Source organism: Nelusetta ayraudi, unplaced genomic scaffold, assembly GCF_046127955.1.
Source record: "Nelusetta ayraudi isolate G7.1 ecotype Tasmania unplaced genomic scaffold, CSIRO-AGI_Nayr_v1 ptg000062l, whole genome shotgun sequence".
Taxonomy (NCBI): Eukaryota; Metazoa; Chordata; class Actinopteri; order Tetraodontiformes; family Monacanthidae; genus Nelusetta; species Nelusetta ayraudi.
The window spans coordinates 68,685-90,259 of record NW_027466112.1 but is presented as its reverse complement, the minus strand read 5'-3'; the positions used below and the strand labels follow the sequence as shown (position 1 = coordinate 90,259).

Below are 21,575 nucleotides of genomic sequence, written 5' to 3'. Positions count from 1 at the left end.
TCGTGTCTTTTATTTACTATTTTTATCCCTGCAGATGTTTGGGAGTTGTTTGTCTTTGTGTGTTTTTTTTCTTCTTCTTCTTCTTCTGCCCCCCCAAACCCCACTGAACTTGTCCTTTCCTTCAGGTTGCCTGGGAGACACTGCAGGAAGAGTTTGCCCGCTTCATGGCTGAATACAAAGGCAAAGACCAGGACGACATCTTTGACAAGTTGAAGGAGGCCGTGAAGGACGAGAGCATCAAAAGGCATAAGTGGAATGAGAGGGCCATGGACAGCCTGGTAAACACACACACACACACACACACACACACACACACACAGAGGGAGAAGGACGTGCCGAAACAACAAGTGTTATTCCTCTAATTGAAGCCTCCTCACTTCTGTTTCTGCAGCTTTTATTTCCGACAAATCGACTGTTAAAGTTTTCGTGCTCGGTCCGTGCATACCTCGTGCTGAATGCGTGTTTTGCCAAACTCGTTAATATGATTTTCCCCTTGCTCTGTGTGTGGGACAGAGGGTGATCCAGCACAATGCTCTGGAAGACCGCTCCATCACGGACAAACCTCAGTGGGATGCGGCGATCCAATTCATGGAGGAAACCCTGCAGTCACGTCTCAAAGACAGTACGTAAGCCGTGATGGCCTCACGTTGCTTCACTTAGCCGGCAGCACAATAACCTTTTCAGCCTTAACCTCGTGAACTCGTCCCCGTCACAGTCTCTGAAAGAACATTGTAAGGTGCGGACAGTTTCGCTTCTGTGCTTTTCTTGTCTGTGCCGCACCACGTCGCAGCCGGGGCCCTTTTTTCTTTGCGGTGGTTAACGTGTCGCCTTGAAATTTGAAGTACAATAAAAAGCTGTTGAGGGTCTGCTGTTGGTGACACTCAGGACGCTCTCTGCTTTCTCCACTGCACTTCACCCCCTACTTGCAGCCGAGTCGGTAATCAGAGACATGGTGGGACCAGACTGGAAGCAGAGGTGGCTGAACTGGAAGAATCGAACACCAGAACAGGTCAGAGTCTGAAGCTTGCGGAATTACCAATAAGAGACCTTTATTAGACCAACAACATACTTATCCCCTAATACAGGTCGCATAAAATACTGTCCCTTGACAACTGGCCATTGGTCGTTCTAACTGGTTGTCCACCATGATGAGACTGTTTATTTATTTTTTCAAACCTCTCAGCATGTCCGCAATGAAACAAAAAATGAGCTGGAGCGCTTGCTGAAGCTGCACGATGACCACACAGCCTACCTGGCCAATGATGAAGTGACCACTGTCAGAAAGAACCTGGAGGGCCGAGGGGTCGAAGTGGACCCGGTGCTGGTGAGAACCTCCGCCTGCGTTTGTCTTGATTGTCTGATATTCAGAGGACAAATATACATTTTTATTTTACAGAAAGCTATAAGCCCTGTATTTTCTCCTGCCCGCGGTTAATCAGAACTTTTTTTTCTTGCCTTAATCAGATCAAGGACACATGGCACCAGCTGTATCGCAGGCACTTCTTGCAGAATGCGCTGTCCCACTGTAACCTCTGCAAGAGAGGCTTCTACTACTACCAGAGACACTTTGTTGATTCTGAGGTAGGAAGGACTTCCTGAAATGGCTTCAAAGCTTTCAGCTATAATGAGGCGAGACGTCCTAAAAATTTGTCATGTGTTTTTCTGACGTGCTTCCGTCCAGTTGGAGTGCAATGACGTGGTCCTGTTCTGGAGGATCCAGAGGATGCTGGTCATCACAGCCAACACTCTCCGACAGCAGCTCACCAACACCGAGGGTAAGGAGTTACGACGTGTGAGTGAGGAGCTCCTGGCACTGAACCTCTAACCTGTGTCTTTTTCTATGTTATTGGCACAGGAAGAACCCGTCATTGCTTGTCTAAAGGCTTTGCAATGTCGCCTTATCAAGATCCATATCCTGTTTTCCAGGTTATCGATGTTGATTGCGTTATGTGTTGGTGTTTGCAGTGCGCCGGCTGGAGAAGAACGTGAAGGAGGTGTTGGATGATTTCGGGGAGGACATGGAGAGGAAGACGCACCTCATCACTGGACGTCGAGTCCAGCTGGCGGAAGATCTCAGTAAGATGCGTTTTCACATTTTAATGAACCCACAGACGGACACTCGAAAGGTCAAAAGGTCAAAGTGTGGTGGTTAAGGCTTTTTGTCAGTGCAGTAAGTGGATGAAATAATGCACTTGATTAAGTTTGTTTTATGTTCCGTTGAATTCTTCCGTATCAGGAAACCTTGACGCTGTCAATAGGTGGCAGTAGAGTTAAAGGAAATGTTATGAACTAATCTGACAAAACTGCCAAGCATCTTCCTAATCTGGCACCTGTGATAGAAAAGGAATTTGCCATGTTAGGTATTTGTTTGGAGTTTTGGCCGCAGTTCTATGTTTTCACACTGATGTTCACTGATGCACGCTTTTTTTGCACATCCGTCATCCTCTGCATATCTCCGTAGCTCTCGATATCTCTAGAGATTACAGTTGGATTCTTATGTTTATTTGAAACGGGATTATGCCAGAATTATGTCATTCCAGTGTTGCTCCAATCTTTCCTGGTGGGATTTAGTTGATTGTAATAGTGCAAATGATGCATGAGTTAAAAGGATAATATTCCTCTTCTCTTGTACTAACTTACTTCTGTCATGAGTCTCAGGTACCGGTCAGTCTCTTCTGCAGCTCTTTTTCTGAGAAGTAGATACGACTGGATCAGCACTTTCTGTGTCTCCTGGCCTGACTGCATTCATTTATGTCAAATTTCTGATTTCCAATCAGTTGTTGTCATCTGATTGGCTGATTAGACAGGGGCTAGAGTATCCCTCTCTTTGAATCACCCACACACACACACACAACCACACGAGGAACTCAGTTGACTTGGTTCTTATTATCAGGAAATTATAAATGGCACTACAATACTCTTCTCTAAAACCTAGACACCTGTTAGTCTTGGTCTTTAATATCTCAGATTTAAATCTTTGCGCTAATGTCTACTGTATATGTACTGCTCATTAATGTAAGATAGAAAAACAGTGTCTGCACAATCTGTTTCCACTAATATCTGTCAGCCCACAGTATTCTTTAGAGACAAACATATATGTGTATTTTAGCATGGCTTGGCCGGAACGTTATGAGAAAGTCACATTTATGTCTCTCTACCTTCTGAGCGAATGCATGTCGGAAGGGTTTAAGGGTTGCCAGTCTGTCAGGTTGAGTTAGTGGGTGAGTGGAGGATCCAGGCCATTAGTTCTTGACACTCTGTGTGCAACGAAGCCCAGGCCCGTGCGCGGGCGTGGTTGTGGGCGTGTGGGTTCAGCTGTCTAGACTCAGCCGCATGGCTGATGGGCTGGATGTGTGTCGCGCCTCAAAGCGCAAAGTGAGCGAGTCTCTCCAGGGGGTCAAAAGTCTCTTTTACCACAAAGTTTTTATTCCCAAAGTGTGTGTGTGTGTGTGTGTGTGTGTGTGTGTGTGTGTGTGTGTGTGTGTGTGTGTGTGTGTGTGTGTGTGTGTGTGTGTGTGTGTGTGTGTGTGTGTTTCTGCAGAAAACTTGTTGTCCCTTCCAGAACAAAATTTGAGTTGAAGGAAATTGTAGTAGTTGGTGAGACATAAAGTTGTAAATCACATGGCAGCTAAAACGACATCATTTGTAAGGTAAAACTGTCGAGCCGCACATCCTTGATGAACCTCAGACAACCCTTGTGGACCTTTTGTGGATCAATTGCGGCTTTGGCGTACGGGGGTCCGTCTGAAGGTGGAGGGTAAAGGAATTAAAGCTGTCAGCGGAAGGTGAATCCAGCGGACGGCGATGATGTGCGAGGCGTTGGCGTGTTTGCACACGCAGTCACTTTCTCTCGCTCCTTTTCTTGTGCGTGGAAGTGAAACACAATGACGCCGCGGCTGCCTGGGCTTGCTCACCGGAATGCCTTCGCAGCCCTCGCGCTCACCTCATTTCCTTTCATCCACACCTCACCACCCCCCCACCCCCACACCCCCTCCTAACCCCCTCGAGAGATTAGCGAGGACTAAATGAAAAGTGCGGCGCTCCAGAAGTGACGTGTCGCACGCACACATACGCTGGCAGCTGGTTAGAGTTTCACGCTCGTTACCGCTAAGTGTTTAACACGTGGGGCGAGCGGATCGGCACGCGCACAGCCGCGGACGGACTTGCGTTAGAAAGTTCTCACGTGCAAAGCAGCAGCAGCAGCAGCAGCAGCAGCAGCAGCAGCAGCAGTCGCTGTTATCTTTTTTTTTTCCTTCCTTCCCCCGTCCTTGTTTGTGCGTTGACACAAGTTCTCACTGTCCGTGTCAGTGCTGGTGGTTGTTGCCCTCTGGAAAGCCTCCTCCTTCCCGCAGTTCACAGTTGCGAGTTCCTCTTTCCGCGGAAAAAAGGGCAAAAGGAATTTTTTCTTGTCAAGTTATTCATATCAGCTGAGTCAACTGGTCTCCTTTTCGGAATGTGGGGGAGGTTTTAATGCAGAAATAGCGGGTAGACTGTCTGCTCTCTGGCGCGATGGAGAATTCTGCCCTCACAAGCACTCTTACTTCAGTATAACCTTTATGAATTTAAATCACCGCCTCTGTTGCTTCACTTCTCCGTGGACTTGCTCTTTTGTTGCCGTTCACCACTTTCCCTCTCAGGCGCAGCCTTTTCTTCTTTACCTCTACATCCCCGACCACTGACTTACTGCTCAGCTCTGGTTTTTATTTATCCACCTTTTCCCCCTCGGTTTGTAACATTCATTACAAACTTAGAATATTCTCATAAAACTTGGAATATTCATTACAAATGATCTTGCCATGGTCTGACACTAGTTGCTCAATGTTGGCCAAACAGATTTGGCTATTTATAAATTACATTTTAATTAAAAATTGGGAAAATTACTTGAGTATTGCATCTGCTCTCTACTCCTCCAGTTTTCTTGGGACCTTAAGTGTTTTTATGGCATGTTCTGTTTTCATCATCGTGGTGAATTGGGGCATCAAGTGACTTATGGTGCAACTAGCAGTCTCTCGTGACAGTATTGGACCGTGCTGTGTGCAAAGGAACAATCGGAAAAATAAGAACAGGCCAAAATATTTGCAAATGGCTTCCGACTATATCCTTTGTTTGACCTGGTAAAATAATCCCTGTGGGCCAAACCAAAGGGGGAGGAGTCAGTGACGACGGTGGGCCGAGAGGCGATAATGAAAGTGTTGATACGAGAGGAAACGTGAAGGATGATGTGAATCTGTTGTTGGGGTGGCATGTGGAGCGAAGACGTGTTTGTTGAGAGGGGCAACGTAAGGCAGGTCCTCCGATCGGTTCTTTGCACCGGGGACATAATTCATCCAATCCCGTTGCCACTCAGACACGCGCCAGCACACAACGACCCGACATCAGACGTGAGCTGCGATGAGGTGATTGATAAACTCTGCCTCGTTGAAGCAAGTCCAGTCCCTCTGTCTCGTTCTTGGCCTTGTCCTAACTATCCTGTGGCAAACACACCAATGAGTGAATTGGCTGTATTGCACTTCTGCAGCCTTGTTTCACCCTGTAGCCGCATCTCCATCAGTAACCAGTTTGAGACGTCCCCGGACCTCCCAGTGTTTTCTGGATCTCTGAAAGGAAGCGTACATCTAGTGTAAGAATTAACCAACCAAAGTTAGATGAATGAGGCAGCATACATCAAGTATGTCTTCACAACCATACAGAAAAATGGCCATGATCATCAACATCTTAATTGATAGTGTTCTTATTCTAAACAAATGTAATAATTATTGAATAGCAAATAAAAAAAAAAGAAGAAAATTCATTCTAAAAGTTGATGTTTCAGTACATATTTTGTAACATTGTGTGTTGATACAGGGCTCCATTAAAGTCTGAAAGCTGATCCTTGAGACCGTCAGAACCAGAGCGGCCACTAATTCACGTCATGTCGTTCGGCTCTTCAAAAATGTTCCTTTCAAAGGATAATATGGGAAGCAGGGGGTGACACTTCCATACCTTTGTGCGCCCCTGCTGGCGGATCGACATCACTTCCGCCTTCAGTTGTGAAACCAAAAGCTTCAGAAAAGCTCCAAAGTCCCGAGCGGCAAAATTTCAGGCCCTTTCAACGGTACGAGTAGTTGGGAGTTGTTAGAATCTGAGCCAGACGGCCTTAACAAGGATCGTCAGCTGGCTCTGTTCCCAGGTTTCATCCTTGCATTTTGCACAACCCCCCCCCCCGTCTGACCCGAGCTCTGACCTGGCCAGAACAGCATAAATCACTCCTCAGGTTGGGCCTGCGCTCTCCCAGGCATCTGTTTTCTAGATAAGAGCCGCGAGCGCGAGTGCTGATTCACGGCTCTGTCAGTGACATGGCATTCGGGGCCGTCAGCATCCCCCCCCCCTCAAACACCCTCCCGCCCCCACCCGCCACCCAGTCCCATGTCTCCCACAGCCCAGATATTATCACATGGCCATTTAACTTGAGGAAACTGCCTTTTTTTCTGGTTGGTAAGTGAAGGGTCTGGGCTGACTTTAACAGGACCGGGAGGCGGCAGAACACTTGATTCCAGTCCGCCACCTACGCTGTGACCCTGGCAGTCACGCCGCAGGAAAGCGTTTCCTCAGGCACGATGACGGGCCCGGGGGCAGAAACTAAAAAAGCCCTCCGCCGCCACCATCACACTCTCTCCAGTGGTCCGGCTGTGAGGTGCTGCCTGCTCGTCAGATGGAAAATGTCAAGAGTGGCACGTTTAAGTGGCCTCAGCCTTGGCGCAGCGCTCAACAGCTAGAATTTATTTTCTCTGGGAAAACGGTCCTCTCAAGGAGGGAAAAAGCTCTCAAATTCATCAAAGACTCTCGTTCTCTTTCTAAAAGCGGAATGAAACTGAGATTTTTGGCTCTGGCAATGCTGTCAGGAGGACGGACTCGCTCTCTCCTGCAAGCAGCAATGATGTCAAATGTGAAAGCATGAAAAACTAAAACTTGAACTTCATTTTAGAGCTTGAGCTATTGATCATTTTTTTTGTCATTGATTAACCGCAATTATTTTTCTTTTATTCGATGAAATAAATTTGTTGATTGACCGACAAAATTACAAAGGTGTAAAACAACTGACAACAGAAAAATGTCATCATGTGCGTTACAATACGTGTCCACATGAAACACATCCGCGGAACCAATACTTGCATCCTAATAAAAGGTAGATTGATTGATAACAGTATTGATTCAGGCACAGGCAGGCTCCATCTGTTTGAGTCGATTAATCGGTTAATCGTTTCAGCTTTACCTTATTTTGCCTAAACTAGGACTTCTCAGAAACTAAAGTGATGCGGACCTCAGTCAGTCACTGTGCGATCTGCACGAACTTGGCCAACAATGGAATTTCCATCCTGACTGGCGTGCGGTCGCGCTCATCTGCCGTCTAACTAATTTTTGGCATTAACTGACGGGGAGTTCTTTTTCTGCCTTCTGGTCATTTCTACCCATCCTTCTCAAAATTCCTCTCTTTTCTCTCCTGCTTTTTCTCCCCCCCCCCCCAGCGTGGCCGCACAGGTTTACCGGTCTAATTACAGATCAATTAAAGGCTTTGTAGCTCGGCCCTTCTTCTGCCAGCTCCTTCTGCCGGGCCGGCGCAGGCTTAGGGGAGCTCCGCCGCGCCGAGTGAGAGTGAATGAGATATCATTTCATGTGGAGATCAGCCGAGAAAAGGCCTTTCCTTGAAAGCGAGGATTGGGGGGAAAATGGGTTCCCCTCTTTCTCAATGGGCCAAGTAGTCCCTCCGCCCTCAGCGGGCCACATAACACCCAGCGTCTAAAGGCAGGAGGGTTTGGGGGGTGGCGGGGGGGAGGGGGGGGGGCGCTCCGGGATAGAGGCCAGAGGATTATGGGAATATTCATGACCAGATAAAGGGGTGAACGGTTGAATGACTGTGTTCTCGGGGCTCATCTCTTAGGTAAACAGCGGCCCTAAATGGAGTTTCTCCGTCGCTACTCCCGCTGCGGCCAATGGTGACTCTGTCAGCTGTTTTGTTGTTTTGTTTTTATTGTCGCAGTTCCACCAGACGCTGAAAGAACAGCCTTGTTGTCGCTGGCCTTTTCTTCTCGCTGCTGTGGCAAACAGATGGCTGCCTGGGGAAATAAATATCTCTTTCTCACAGGTTGAGGCCACAGAATATTGGCCTTTCTCAAGGATAACTATTAACATTCGCCCGAGGCCTTGTTTGCGTCTGTGGAGCTGCTAAAGACTCATTCACTGGTCACGAATCGTCCTGGTACAATGTGGCAGTTTGCAGTTTGCTTTTCGTCTTGTCTCCAATGTTGTCTCCAATGGTGGAAAGAAAACCAAAGCGAGCAACGGTTGATCACACGTCGGCATTTCTCCCAAGTCTCTCAACTATAAATGGCAGAGAAATGTTATCTTTGGGCTAATTAGTGCTCGTATTTAATTTAGGCTTTTTTTCTCCCCTTAAATGCAAGGCAACTGCTATTACGTGAACTCTTCTTGCTATTGGGGGTCTTTAATTTGCAAAGAAAAACAATGAAATGCTTGCGTTGTCAGCGCTGTGTCTTTAGGCACAGTAGCTGCTCTGATTAATATCTGGTGGGTTCAAAAGTTTAAAGTCACTACGGAAAACCTGCCAGGAATTCTCCGCCTGCATGGCTCATGTTTGACTCGTGAGCAACGTCCTGCGGAACTGCAGGTTTGGCTCCCAGCCATCGCCGTGTCGTTTAATACCTTTGGCGGAAAAATGCGTCCGGGGTCAACAAAGGGCTTCTCGGTCCGGCCGCGGTTCTCGGTTCTTTTAAAGAAAAGGGGGGGTGATTTTCTTCGTTCTGTCTTTCTAGCCCAATCCAAGGGAATCAAACCCTTTCTTATCGTGACTCTGAACTAAGGCTGCTGCTGCCCCGGAGTCATTAGCGCAGCTTGTTGTGTTAGCCTGACGTTTGGCAGGATCCTGGAGGTTTGACCCCAGTTTAACGGTCTGCGTGTGGAACGGTGAGGCCCCGCGCAGCCACTTCTAATCAGCCACATCTAACCCCGCGTCTGACGCTTTGAAGCTCCCAGCCAGGGGCTTTCCCAGGACTTGACGACCTGACAGGCCGTCCCTCCTTCCTCTCCTCTCCTCTCCCACCTACCAGCCAGGCCGCCCTCTTGCTCCTCGGCTCTCGCAGATGTCGGTAATCTTGCTCCGACTGGCCTGGACGCACGTCGTGTTCCGACACCGCCCACGTGCTCCCGGTAGCCTCTGAGCCGCGGCCCTGCGGTAGGCGGTGGGTGGGCGTGCATGTGCGTGCGTGCACGCGTGTTGGAACGGTTCACCACGGTGTTCCATTTCATTCTCCTGCACACCTGCTGCAGCGACTTGTCAGCGTGGCCCTGCGCAGGCCCCTCTTAATGCCTCCATTAGGTTCCGTAATCTCCACCTAAAGCCCCAGTGTGTGTTAACACACTCTTTTCAGACCCTTCCCGCCCTTTTTTCTTTCTTTTTTTTAAGGAACCCACTAGTGGTGTGTGTGTGTGTGTGTGTGTGTGTGTGTGTGTGTGTGTGTGTGTTTTGAGATGACACAGTTGCACAGCGCTCACAGTTTTCACCAGAATTAGACTAAATTTTTTTTTGACATTCTCGCAGCTCGTGCTGGTGCTTGAGCTCGCATTTCACGCACGTGTGTCTGTGTGTGTGTGTGTGTGTGTGTGTGTGTGTGTGTGTGTGTGTGTGTGTGTGTGTGTGTGTGTGTGTGTGTGTGTGTGTCTGCGCGCCACTCGACGCCGTGCTCCCTCATCCCTCAGGAAACGTACACCCCCGGCAGCCGCGCGGCCATCAAAGCGCTCCCGTATCGAGTTGCGCTCCAGAGCGTGCACACAGTTCTCACCTTTGTGCTGACCTGAAATGGACACTTAGGGCACGATCGCTCCGAGGTCCCAAAGCCACAATGACCCGCCTCCCCAAGGAGCGACAGCTCTGCTTTTTTTTTAAGAGGGAAAAACCTGTGCCTTTTATCAGGCCTCCTTGTTTCTTTGGGTTGGGGCACCGTCCACAATGGGTCGCCTATGGATCCCGTGCGGCGAGTTTGTTCTCCGCAGCCGCCGTTTGGGTTTGTACTTGGGGGAGAAGGTGGCGGGTGGGGGGGGGGTCTGCGATCCAGACAGATTAGCGGAGGGTGACAGTGGGGCTGAGGAGCCGGCCAGGGCCTTGAGGTGCAGCTGGCACCGGGAGCTCGGCGGCCCGGCAGACTCCCTTCAGCCGCTGTTTAATCAGCGATTAAAGGGGGAGGGGGGTTGGCCGGCTTGTCTCGTGCGACAGTACACGTCGGTTGGAGGGCTCGCCGGCTCGCCACGTGACTCCAGTGTTGGACAATGGCCACTGGGGTAGAGAGAAGTGACTACACTTTTTTTTTACCCACCTCCAGTACATTGTCCCTCTTTCATGTACGGCTTTGTTGTTCTGGTGTCTTATTCTGTCCATTAGCAGTGTTGCCCCGCAAGGTAGGGACCCTGGGTGGGGGAGGGGGGGTGGGGGAGCTTTGATGTGGTCTGACTGGGGGGGAGAAAAGGGCGCGAAACCATCAGACGTGTGCAGCAGGTCTGCCTGGAGGTTCGGCTGACGCTGACGGAGGAGACCATCTGGTGCTTTGGTAGAAAGAAAAAAAAAAGGAGGGAAATTCCACGTTGTGCACCGATATGATGCAGCAGCACTGCAGGAAATGTAGTTTGGATTTTGTCGTTTTTGCAGCTGCTGTCGTTAAAAATGACCCACTTCAATTTACCTGAATGAACAGAAAAACATCATGTGTTCCGTTCTTCTATGGTTGAATCTTTAGACTGTTTTCGTTTTCATTTTAATATCTCAGTTCATTGAGGAAAAAAAAAAAAAAAGGAAGACTGCTTGTTTTCTTGTGCGTCGTGTTTTCAGGTGTATTTTTGTATTCTCGTGGCAGGGATGCAGCTTGTTGTCAAAACCAAAGTCGTGTTTGTGTAACCACTTTTGCCTTGCTTGTGTGTCTGCAGAGAAAGTTCGTGAGATCCAAGAGAAACTTGAAGCCTTCATAGAAGCTCTTCACAAGGAAAAATAAAAGACAACCAGGTAGCGAGCACACACACGCTCACACACACACACACACACACACACACACACACATTACAACGCAACCCCAACTTGCCTCTTTGTTCATTCCATTCGTCAAATAAATCTGAACTGATCACCTGACCAATCAAAGTCAATAGCTGCGCTTCCATTACCCCTGGCATAGATCATATATTTTTGGCGCACAGTTCTGAAATTCACCCGCACGCACGTGTGATCTTTTTTTCTGCAGATGTACGGAAGTTGTGAATCACAGCAGAGAAATGCACTGATTTAATAAAGAAAAAAAAAAAAAAGAGAGAGAGAGAGAGAGAGAGCGAGAGAGACAATTAAATTTCAAAATGACCGTCTCCCACCCCTGGACTCGTCCCACCACTCACCTGGTTTTAAAGCCCTCTGCCCGGCTCTGCCCCCTCTCATGATGGATCTACATGGGAAGATGAAGCGCTGGGATGTTCTTGCGTGGCTCGTCTAAGAAAAAAAAAAAAAAAAAAATGCTTCAAACACTGAGACTCCTCACTTGAGGCGCGGCGTCATCGGCTGAGGAGGATGATGGGAGGACCGTCTGACCTCTGACCCCGAGGACGCTTGTGTACTTGGCGAATGCTTTTCCACTGATGCTGTGTTTGTGTATGTGATCGCAGGAGTGTCATCAAACATTATGTGGCCGCTGTTGAACCGGGTTGATGTCGCCTAGAACTCAGATCAGCTACAGAATCTGGATACTTTCATTTTATTTTGGCACTTAGAACCCAAAGCACTTTGGAAAAAAAAAAAAAAAACTGTAGCTGTACTCTCCGCTCGTCAGTGTTCACCAGTGAATATCGGAATGTGGCAGTTTGCAGTTTGCTTCTCCCGCCAGTTTATGGACTCGTTCCTTTTTTGGAGGTTTACCAAAATCAAAATGTGTGCTTTTACTTTCTTTCCATCCGAGATCTGACTTGGTTCACCTTCCAGTTTATTTGCCAAATGGCCACAAGTCAGCACCTGTTTCTGCTCAGTGAGATCTGCACCCGGGTCATAACACGTCGCCAACAAACCCCAAGATGCAGCTAATGAGGTAGTTTCATTTGAAATGTAATATAAAAAGAAATGCAATTTTCCACATGGTTTAGGCGTATGGTAAATGAAGAGCTTGAGGCAATTGTGTAATTACACAGGCATATCACATTTCCAGACTGTGCTCCCGCTATGATGTACACACAGGTCTTGTGATTCCTCATCCTCTTTTTTTTTTTTTTTTTTCTTTTTCATCCTCTGCACCTCCAAAGCTCTTCCCACAACCACCCTTGTAAACACCTTCTCACTCCTCCCAGTGTGATGTTGGAAGAACCGGTGAGCGGGAGACTGTCTCAGTGCTGCCCCACCTTCATGTGTACATGGTTATAAATAAGTAATATGCTGTGCACTCTGTACAGGCAAAGTCATGGAGACACTCTGGTGTCCTGCACGTCTAAGCAGTGTGCCACCACATGTAACAATGGAAAATCAGCGAGTCAGTTCCAAATGTTGTTTTATGTTGTAGAAAATAATGTTTGCATGGTGTACCCCCTCAGATGTGCTTTATTTATTAAAATTTGTGTTTAAAAACAAAGGAAAGAAAATCAAAAATAAAACAAATACATAAAAGCATACATTATTATTATTATTATTATTATTATTATTATTATTATTATTATTATTTTGGGAAGTAATATTTAATATTTCTAAAACAGCTTTGTGTTATAATCACACTTAGTTGTGTGTGATAAACTATAAAATAGTGAAGAAAGGATCGTGGTTGATATTTGTGGCCTACTCTTGGTCACTTGCCATACTTGTTAATCACACCTCGACTGAGTTTCATACACGTGTAATGATCGCAGAGCATTCAGGATCATTATCATCATAAAAGCCGTAATAATGGAGTTCAATGGAGAAACGAGCCGGTGACCCCGAACTTTTTGAACAGTGGCGTACACGTCAAAGGTTCCGCTGCCGGCCAGGCCGCCCTGCGACGCAGACTACCTGGCTGAGCGCCCCGAGTGCTCCCGATGGCCTACTCCAGACCTCGGACTCGTCCACCGGGGCGGAAGCATGAAACGGTTGTTGGCCTCCTGAGACGACGGGAACCTCTTTGAAGAGCCCTCGTCTCCTCCAAGACGCGTCTCCATCGCCCCTGGATGTTCTGACCTGTGTGCTGGCGTGATGAGGCCCTTTGCACCCGGGATTCTGGGCCAACCCTGCCTATGTTGGGGGGCGCCGGGGATGATCCGCAGCCCTGGGCCTCCATCCCGGGAAGAGAGAGAGAGAGCGAGGGAGAGGAGAGGAGGGAAGGTGCTGGCTGGGAACCCGGCGGGGCCTGAGCCTGGCTGATTAATAAGGCAGAGTGCAGAAGTCCTTCTCCACTCCCGGGTATCCTCTCCCCTTTCACCCTCCCCCTCCCCCACCCCCACCTCCACCTCCTCCTCCTCCTCGTCCAGCACCTGAGGCCTTAACACATGGAGATAACCGCCGCCACATGACAAGTCTCCGCCTCCGACTTCTGAAAAACAAGGGAGACGGAGCGGGAAGAGGAGAAGGGGGTTGGCCGCGGTGGAGGGTTAAAAAAAAAAAGAAAGAAGCCCTAATGACTTTGTAGCGTCCGTGAGAAGACAGAGGGAGGAGTCGGCAGCCGCTAAAGTGACGGCCTTTGTGCCAGCAGATAGCCACGTTCAGGGAGGAGGGAGGCCGGCAGGGACACATTAGACGCCATTAGCATCTCCAAAGGCCGTCACGTTGACTAATAGCCGCAGCCACGGCGGCACAGTGCCTCAGTTTGTGTGTGTGTGTGTGTGTGTGTGTGTGTTTTTTTCCCCCCTTTATGCCCGCGACACAAAAGCGAGCCGGGGCCGGACCTTTCAAATATGCCACGGCAGCCGACGGAGCGCACAAAGCCGCATTTTCTGGCTTTTTCTTAAGAAAAAAAGAGAAAGAAAGAGCCGATCTTGATGCTTTGGGCTTTTTTTTTTTTTTTTTTATTAACCACCCCCCGCCCCCCCCCCCACCACCACCACCACCACCACACACACTTCATCGCACTCACACATGCGTTCTGGTTCCTTTGGCAGGTGGGCGTGGTCAGCGGCTATATGATGAAAATGTTGAATAAGTCTTGGGGGGAACACCGGGGCCATAAATTGCGTGGGTGGGCGTTTCCTGGCGGCGAGCGGCGGTGTTAACATTTGTTGACCGTCTTGTTGCCGTTTCTGCCTTTGTTCCGCTTTGTTTTTTTCCGTCGCCTCCCCCCGTTTATCGAGTTGTCATCGGGGTTGTGGGAGAGGCTGTCGAGCAGCATGGTGGCAGGGAGGACGAGGCCTGCTTTAACCAGCGCTGGACCTTGTTTGACAGCGTGATGAGGAGGAGGAGGGTAACCGTTAGCGAGCGAGCCCAATTGCAGATTTCTAATGAATTCCTCTGTTTTGTGTCTGTTGCAGAAAAAGAAATAATCTGAATTTGCTTCATCAGTTTATTTTTGGGGGATATTTCTCCCAAAATACCCCTTTGCAAATTGAATTGAAGCGGCTGGGGCTGCAGCGTTTAGGGGGTCCGGTGACAGGTCCGGTGGTAAGATATCCAGGATTACCTTTGGCTCGCAGCTTTCGGGTTTTTTTTTCTTCGCGGCCTCGCGCTCCTTTTGTCTTCAAACTAAAAACTCTGACTTGGCAGGCAAACTGTAGCCTGAGAAATAAGGCACATGGGCTATTATACAACAACTCTTCTTCTTTCATGTCGAATGCCCCTTGGAGTCACCAAAGGCGAGAACTTTGTCTCTGAGTGCCACTTATCATCAGACCTTCACTCGCTAAGTGGAGATAAACACAGTAGATGTAAATCCAACACTTGGCAGCACCCTGGGAGACAAACCACCGCTGTTGGGCCGCCGCCGCTGAATCTTATCAGCGGCTGGTTGAAGAAACAGTCTTCCTACTTGGTCCCCCTCACCCCCACACCCCCCAACCAACCCCCTCCGGCCGACAAAACCTTCTACTGTCCCCGGGGCCGGCTGCCTTCTGCCCTGCAGAGAATAGCATCACAATTGGCCTTTGTGTTCATTCTGTTGGAGGCATCTTCCCATTGCACTGTGAGGTCCATTCCAGTGCTGAATTAGGCCCATGGGGATTTTAGCCAAGTCACATAGGTCAGAGACCTTTCTTGTCGTACCCCTAACGCGCACGCACACACACACACACACACACACACACACATACAGAGAGTCCTCTTCTTATATTGTGGGAGCTATAAATTATGGCACTCACTGCCCAAACATTGAAAGTTGAAGAAAGCGCCGCCGTGTGAATCCTGCCGTGCTTCCATATCTGTAACTGTGTGTGCGTGTGTGTGTTTCTACTGGGGTGGCCATGCGAGGGACCTCTGCGTGCTCTCACCATTCAAGTCCAAAGTTCACCCCTGGAAGAATACGCCAAATGATCTCACGGCCACTCGGCACGGGATGTCACTGCTGAATCAGCCCATTGTCGACCTCCGCCTTTTTTTTTTTTTTTTTTTTTTTTAGGAGAAACGCTTCGGCCGATGTATATTTTCCCACTGATCTCCAAAGATCCCAGGGTGTCCGCTCACACACGGGGTCGCGGATCACGCGGGATAATAATCCCCCGCCATTTAGCAAGCGGCACGGCGGCGGCGTTTTCGGGCTTCTGCGGCTAATTGTTTCCATGCGGCCGCCAGTTAAAAACCTTCTGCAAACACATTTAAATCAGCAATGTTTGCAATTAATTGGCTGCACACGCTTCATGGGGGCCAGTTGTCTAAATACGCCCCTCGGCCAGGCAAAATCTGACATATGTGGTAATTAGCTGTAAAAATATAGGATGGCTAAATTGTAATTGGTTAGATGGAGCTGAAATGAGGTGTTGTCAGATGAGTTGTCCAGAAGAAAACCACAAAATTCAGCCTAAATGATAATGACAATACATTTGGCAGTTTGGACAGTAAAATGATGTTTCGTTGACACTGTGCATCCTTTTGATTTGTCTTTTGATTTTGAATTTCTACAAAAAAAAAAACTGTTAAATAAATACTTTCAACAGATAAAAATCAAATATGAAATATTGCCCTTGTCGTGCCCCCCCACACACTCCTGTCACCATCAAAACCAAGTCAGGGTGCAGAAAGCTCTCGCACATTAATGTATTACAATATTTTATAATATAACAACATAACACGTGTGTAACAGGATCTCAAAGATCCTGATACCAAAAAGAAGAAGCAAGCCAGGTTTGGATGAAGCGACGTTGCCACAACTTCAAGCAGCTTTTTGAAAGAGCTAAATTCCCTGCAGTTGGCGTTCCTCAGGGGGAAACTGCGGCCGAAGAATCAAAAGTATTGTTTGTGCAAACACGCGGGAACCTTCCACTGCGGCAAAGTTGCCATGGAAAAACTGAGCGCGGAGCAAAACTGTTTCTTAATCGAGTGGAGGTCACAGCGAGAGGGAGGGTCCCCCGGTGGTGCAGGAGGAGGAGGAGGAGGAGGAGGAGGAGGAGGCGGCGGCGCTGGGTTTGCACGGGCTTAGTGGGATTATGGCAACGTTCGTGGGGAAGCAGCGAGGCCAGCAGGTGAGGCCCGCTTCTCTCCGGCTGCCAAAGCCCTTCTGTAAACACGGAGGAGGCTCCGCCAGATCCCGGCCGCGTTGCCAGGCTGAAATTGTATCTGTCCACAGCGCTCACGTCAGTCCAGCCTGCAGGGCGGCGCTGACGGGAGGGTGTGAGGCGGGGGGTGGGGGAGGTGGGGGCGTGGGGGGGGGGTGGCTGCTGAGGACCGGCTTTCATCGCCTAAGTGGCGCAGCAAAAAACGGTCTGGTGACATTACTTGACTGGCCGTCAATAGTGTGTTAGCGAGGCGCTAAAGCCAAGAGCAAACAGGGCCGGGGAGCCCGAGTGTGAACGTCTGCGCTGGCAGTCGTGCTGAAGTGATCAAGTGAAAAACCCGTTTTTGTCTCCCCTCAGGAAATCCTGATCTGATTCCCCGCCACCCTCCCCCTGAGCTCATATTCCTAATTAGATTTGCATCTCCTAAGCGGCCCGTTTTACATGCGATTTCGGGAGGTAAAGCGGGACAACAGACTTATCGACATGAATAGTTCAGTGTTCAGCAAGAACGCTCGGATTAGAGACGAGGCCCATTGCCGCGTTACACGTCCAGCGCCGTCAGGAATCTTCGGCCGAGGCCGTTTGATTTCTCATGACCTCTGTGCGGATGAGGAGGTTTAGCAGGCTGAGGCGAAATGAACAAGTTAGGTCAGTTTTTGTCCGGGAGTTCCTCCTCTCCTGATTCGCTGGTGAGAAATTAGAAGAGAAGAAGACAAAAAAAACAAAAAAAAAAACACTTTGTTTTTTTCCCTTCTTTTCTTTCACACCTAAACCTTTTTAATGGCTGCGCAGCCCTGTATAGAAACAAGCAGAGAAAGAAGGCAGCGAGCCGCCATGATTGATGGATTCCAGCAGGTATTGTGAAACTCAGTCCCACTCTTAAAGTGAAATCCATCTCTGATGATGTCATCACCGTGCTGTGCAGCCTCTGTGTGTTTGTTCACCTGCAGGTCAGCCTTGTCGGGCCTGAAAGGCCACCGCCTCACCCCGCTGACCTCCTGACCTCCCGCAGCCTCCGGACCAGCAAATATTGAACCAGTCATTCAAGGTTTGTCCGCTGGCTGCCCACTGACTGTTTGACTGTTGCTGGAGAACAGCTGTACAGCCCCACCAGATAGATAGAGTTCACTTTGGCAACTTTGCTGCCTGTCTTTACTCCCCTAACGCGTCATGACTTCAACATTTTAGTGGAGCGGCTCATCCTGAATTCCGTCTTCAGGAGTGATTCATGAACCAAGTGTCGGATCTTTTCAAAGAGTCCAAATTGAGCTTGTATTCCGATTTACTGCCTTAACGGGTTGAATGGTTGTAATTGACACGAGAGCAGACAAATCATCTTGAAGTCGTGAAGAATTAATGTCCAATAAACGATCAGATTTCTTATTAGTAGCCTTTATGTATCAGTATCTTATGGATTGAATCAATTAATTAATCAATTAAAAAAAAAAAAAATCCTGATACATTTCAGAAATATGAAGGTGAGATTCTGTGCTGGTTGTTTGGTGTTTAAAAGTGCAAAGTGAATAGGAAAGGTCTGGCATCGGTGGTGGTACTTTGTATCCTGCATGACAAACCATTTTCATTCGTACGTGTCCTTATTCTTAGAGATTTTCTTTGGCTGTTGTGGATGTAATTGTGGGAATATAATTTAATAAATGTATTGATCTGTGGCTCATAAGTCCATTAGGGCTGGGCACCAGTCTTGGTGTTTGACACTTAAATTAAAAGATCAATCAAACAATCAATCAATCAATCAAAAAAAAAAAAGAAAAAAAGATTTGTATCAGTATCACATGTGTGTTGTGCGTTTCAATATTTATGCTAAAAAAAAAAAAGCAGCAAAGTGGCTGTAAATGGTCCGAGTTGTTTTGATTTGAAACAGCAGCTACTAAATCTACTTTATTTATGTGTGTTTGTGTGTGTGTGTGTGTGTGTGTGTGTGTGTGTGTGTTTGTGCACGCGGGAGTGTGTGTGGCTGTGTGTGAGCACTCAGGAGTGTTTGCTCTGCCAACACTGGGCGACTGTAGCCACGGCCGTCGTCTCTCCAGCCTGGAGTGAAACAGACACTGCGGCTTTTATCAGGGCGGACGCGTCGCCGTCCCTCCGAGAGGAGGAAGGTAAATAATAGCCGGGCTTCAATAGGTGGATAATGCTGTGGCAGGGGCAACAAGGCCGACTGTCCCTGAGCAAACAGGGCCACAGAGACACACAACTTCAAGAAGAAACGCACGCGATGAGTTTGTCAGAAAGGATTTAGGCATTTGAAACACTGGCTGAACAACCATCAGTCATGAAATAAATACGCTTTGTACGTTCATGAGTGTTAGCTACAATTCAATGTGCTTTTAACGAGTGTTGGCTAATTGAAGTTTTAGATTGTGTTTCTATTTCCTGGCCTCCTATTTCACCCAGTTCCAAAGTGTCTAGTGCCTCCTTGGAACCTTTTTTTTCTTTTTTCTTTTTTTTTTTTTTTTTTGGCTGTGAGATTTACATTAGACAAGTTTAATTCAGTGAGACCAAGGTCAACAACTAGCTTTGTTAGCCTGCTTCAATTCCTCTTAATGGGGAAGCGTCAATCAATCAGTGCCCTGACTGGCATTTGACAGAAGCAACCATTGTCAGTGTGTGCTAACCAGTAATAGACACCTACACGCCACACTGTTGCATTTAATATCGGGATAGACACAAGAAGGTAAGTACATGGAATGCACAAGTCTAAAGCGCCAGTTGTACATGAATCTCTCCAATCACGTTCACAACGGAAAGACTTTTACAACAACAAATATTTACAGTGCGATAAATTCTTCTCTTTGCTTCAGGTCCCTCCTGCCTCAGTCCCTCCTCTGGAGTTCAATATCCTGCATCAGATGTTCACCTGTAGGCCATCCCAACTGACATGCACCACGCTTCTACCTTTACACACACATTTTAAACAGCCCCAACACACACACACACGCACGCACACACACACCACACACTAACTCGCACATTCCCCACAGTCTCCTGGGGCTAATTAAGATAGTCAACCCTACCTTAAGGCGTGTGCCCCCCCCCTGCTCTCCCCAGTCCCACCTCCCCATCCCTCCAAGTCACCTCCATCCAACCAGCGCCCCCACCTCCAACCCAAGACCCTTTGACCCCTGACACACGACCCCTGTGCTGAATGAGTACATACAGGAGCGTTGGAGTGAGACCCCTGGCTATTCTGGCTTCACCACAACACACACACACACACACACACACACACACGCACACACACACACAAGCATGCATGTGTATGCATGCTTGTGCACACGGAGTACTAAAAACTGTATGGACTGGTGATCATACACAAGGCGGCTCGCTACGCATGCACGCACACACATACACACACACATTATTATGAGATGGTGTGGGGGCGGGGCTTAGTTGAAGGTTGCATGTTAATGAAGTCCAAATGGATAGGAAAGCAGCAGAATGCAGGTGGCGCTGTTGAGTCAGGGAGAAGGTCTGCAACAGCAATAAGACATCGAATCATCACCTCACAAATGAAAGGGTTCGTTTTGAGGAAGTGGGATCTTTTCCTGCAAGTCCTTAACATCCAACTGAAATCACACAAAACTCCTCGGTTCATTTTGAAGAGCGGAATGCGATATTCAGCTTACTAGACTTGTTGAGAAGCAAACTTTGCCGATGCTAGTGGCATCCTGACTTATGTGAGTCAGGATGCCTGTACATTAATGCTAAAACGTTAGCCTACATTGTTCTTGAAAATAATTCAAAACAATAGAGAAGAAATACTGTGGACGAGCCTGCCGTTCCTTATGGGCCTCGCCAGACACCGTAGTTCCACTGATGCAGATGCTTGAGTGTTGTGTGTGTGTGTTAGCTCGTAGCTCAGCTCCCGGTTGCATGCGCCAACAGCGTGGTCGCTATGGTCTATCAATAAACCCGAAGTGTGTCTACGAAGTACGGACTGGTCACTTCTCCATGTACACGAACATCGACAAATATCCAGAGCGCCATCCTCTGGCAGCAGTCTTTTGTATTTGTTTTATCACATGATCACCAAACAGTCGCAGTTATCAGTCATGTCCTGTTGAGTCAGTGGAGCTTCGGTGCTCCCTAGACGCTAGGTTCCCGAGGAAGTGCAGGGAGCTGGTTTGTTTTGGTCTCCACGCAGCACACAACTAGTTTTCCAGCGGTGAAATGAAATTGCAAATTGAATGAACAATTTGAGTCTTTGGGCTTCAGAACCTTTGTCTACATGTGGCAAACTGGGCACACCATGGCGAAAACCAACCAACTCCAACACAACACATCCCATTTCCACGTGTGAGGAGTTGCAATGTGGTGGCCAGAGGATGAGGACATCAAAGGGATCAGCTCCGTGGTGGCAACACTGGGAGGAGGATAAAACCAGAGCCCGGCAACAAAAGTAAACCCAACCTGAAAGGCAGGCAGGCCCAGTAATACGGGATCATCCCTGGTGTAATTCCTCCCTCCTGGCCCCCCAACAAAGAGACCTAAAACAAGAGCTCCACATCTGGGGGTTTGTCCTGGCGAGGTCCGGTGGTCCGGCAGCCTCTGACCAGGTCGCCATGCCAACAACAACATATAGACAGAAACAGAGAGAAACCTCCCTGCAACAGTCCGCAGCCCTCTTGTCCTCTTTCTTCAAACGCTCCCGCCCCCGCAAGATATTCAAATCATCCATCGTGGCTCCCACATTGTGTGCCTGCGTGTCCAAACATGGCAGCGGAGACCAGAGGTCACTCCGGCCGCTGACCTTGGCCCCTGCCAGCACCCCTCGGGGGCCCCGGCGAGGCGGGGGTAGTGCTGGACGTGGGTGGCGTCAGGGCGGCGCGCTCAGCTCCCCAGTGGCAGGTCCGGTTCCTAATCGGCTCAGAGGCCAGTTGGAG

At 48.5% G+C, this 21,575-nt stretch overlaps 1 protein-coding gene across 7 annotated transcripts in view; it reads left to right on the top strand.

The window, feature by feature from the left end:
• The window catches only part of opa1 (OPA1 mitochondrial dynamin like GTPase), a 71,693-nt gene that overhangs the window by 12,170 nt on the left and 37,948 nt on the right, over positions 1-21,575 (top strand). For 6 of the 7 annotated variants that reach the window (XM_076040632.1, XM_076040631.1, XM_076040630.1 and 3 more), the window contains 9 exons: positions 126-278; positions 514-622; positions 930-1,009; positions 1,184-1,324; positions 1,465-1,581; positions 1,682-1,775; positions 1,966-2,076; positions 10,972-11,047; positions 11,280-12,681. In XM_076040632.1, the coding sequence (XP_075896747.1) occupies positions 126-278; positions 514-622; positions 930-1,009; positions 1,184-1,324; positions 1,465-1,581; positions 1,682-1,775; positions 1,966-2,076; positions 10,972-11,036 (870 nt within the window). In that variant the 3' untranslated portion in view covers positions 11,037-11,047; positions 11,280-12,681. Of the gene's footprint in view, positions 1-125; positions 279-513; positions 623-929; positions 1,010-1,183; positions 1,325-1,464; positions 1,582-1,681; positions 1,776-1,965; positions 2,077-10,971; positions 11,048-11,279; positions 12,682-21,575 lie in introns of those variants that run through there. The other variant, XM_076040629.1, reaches the window with a different exon arrangement.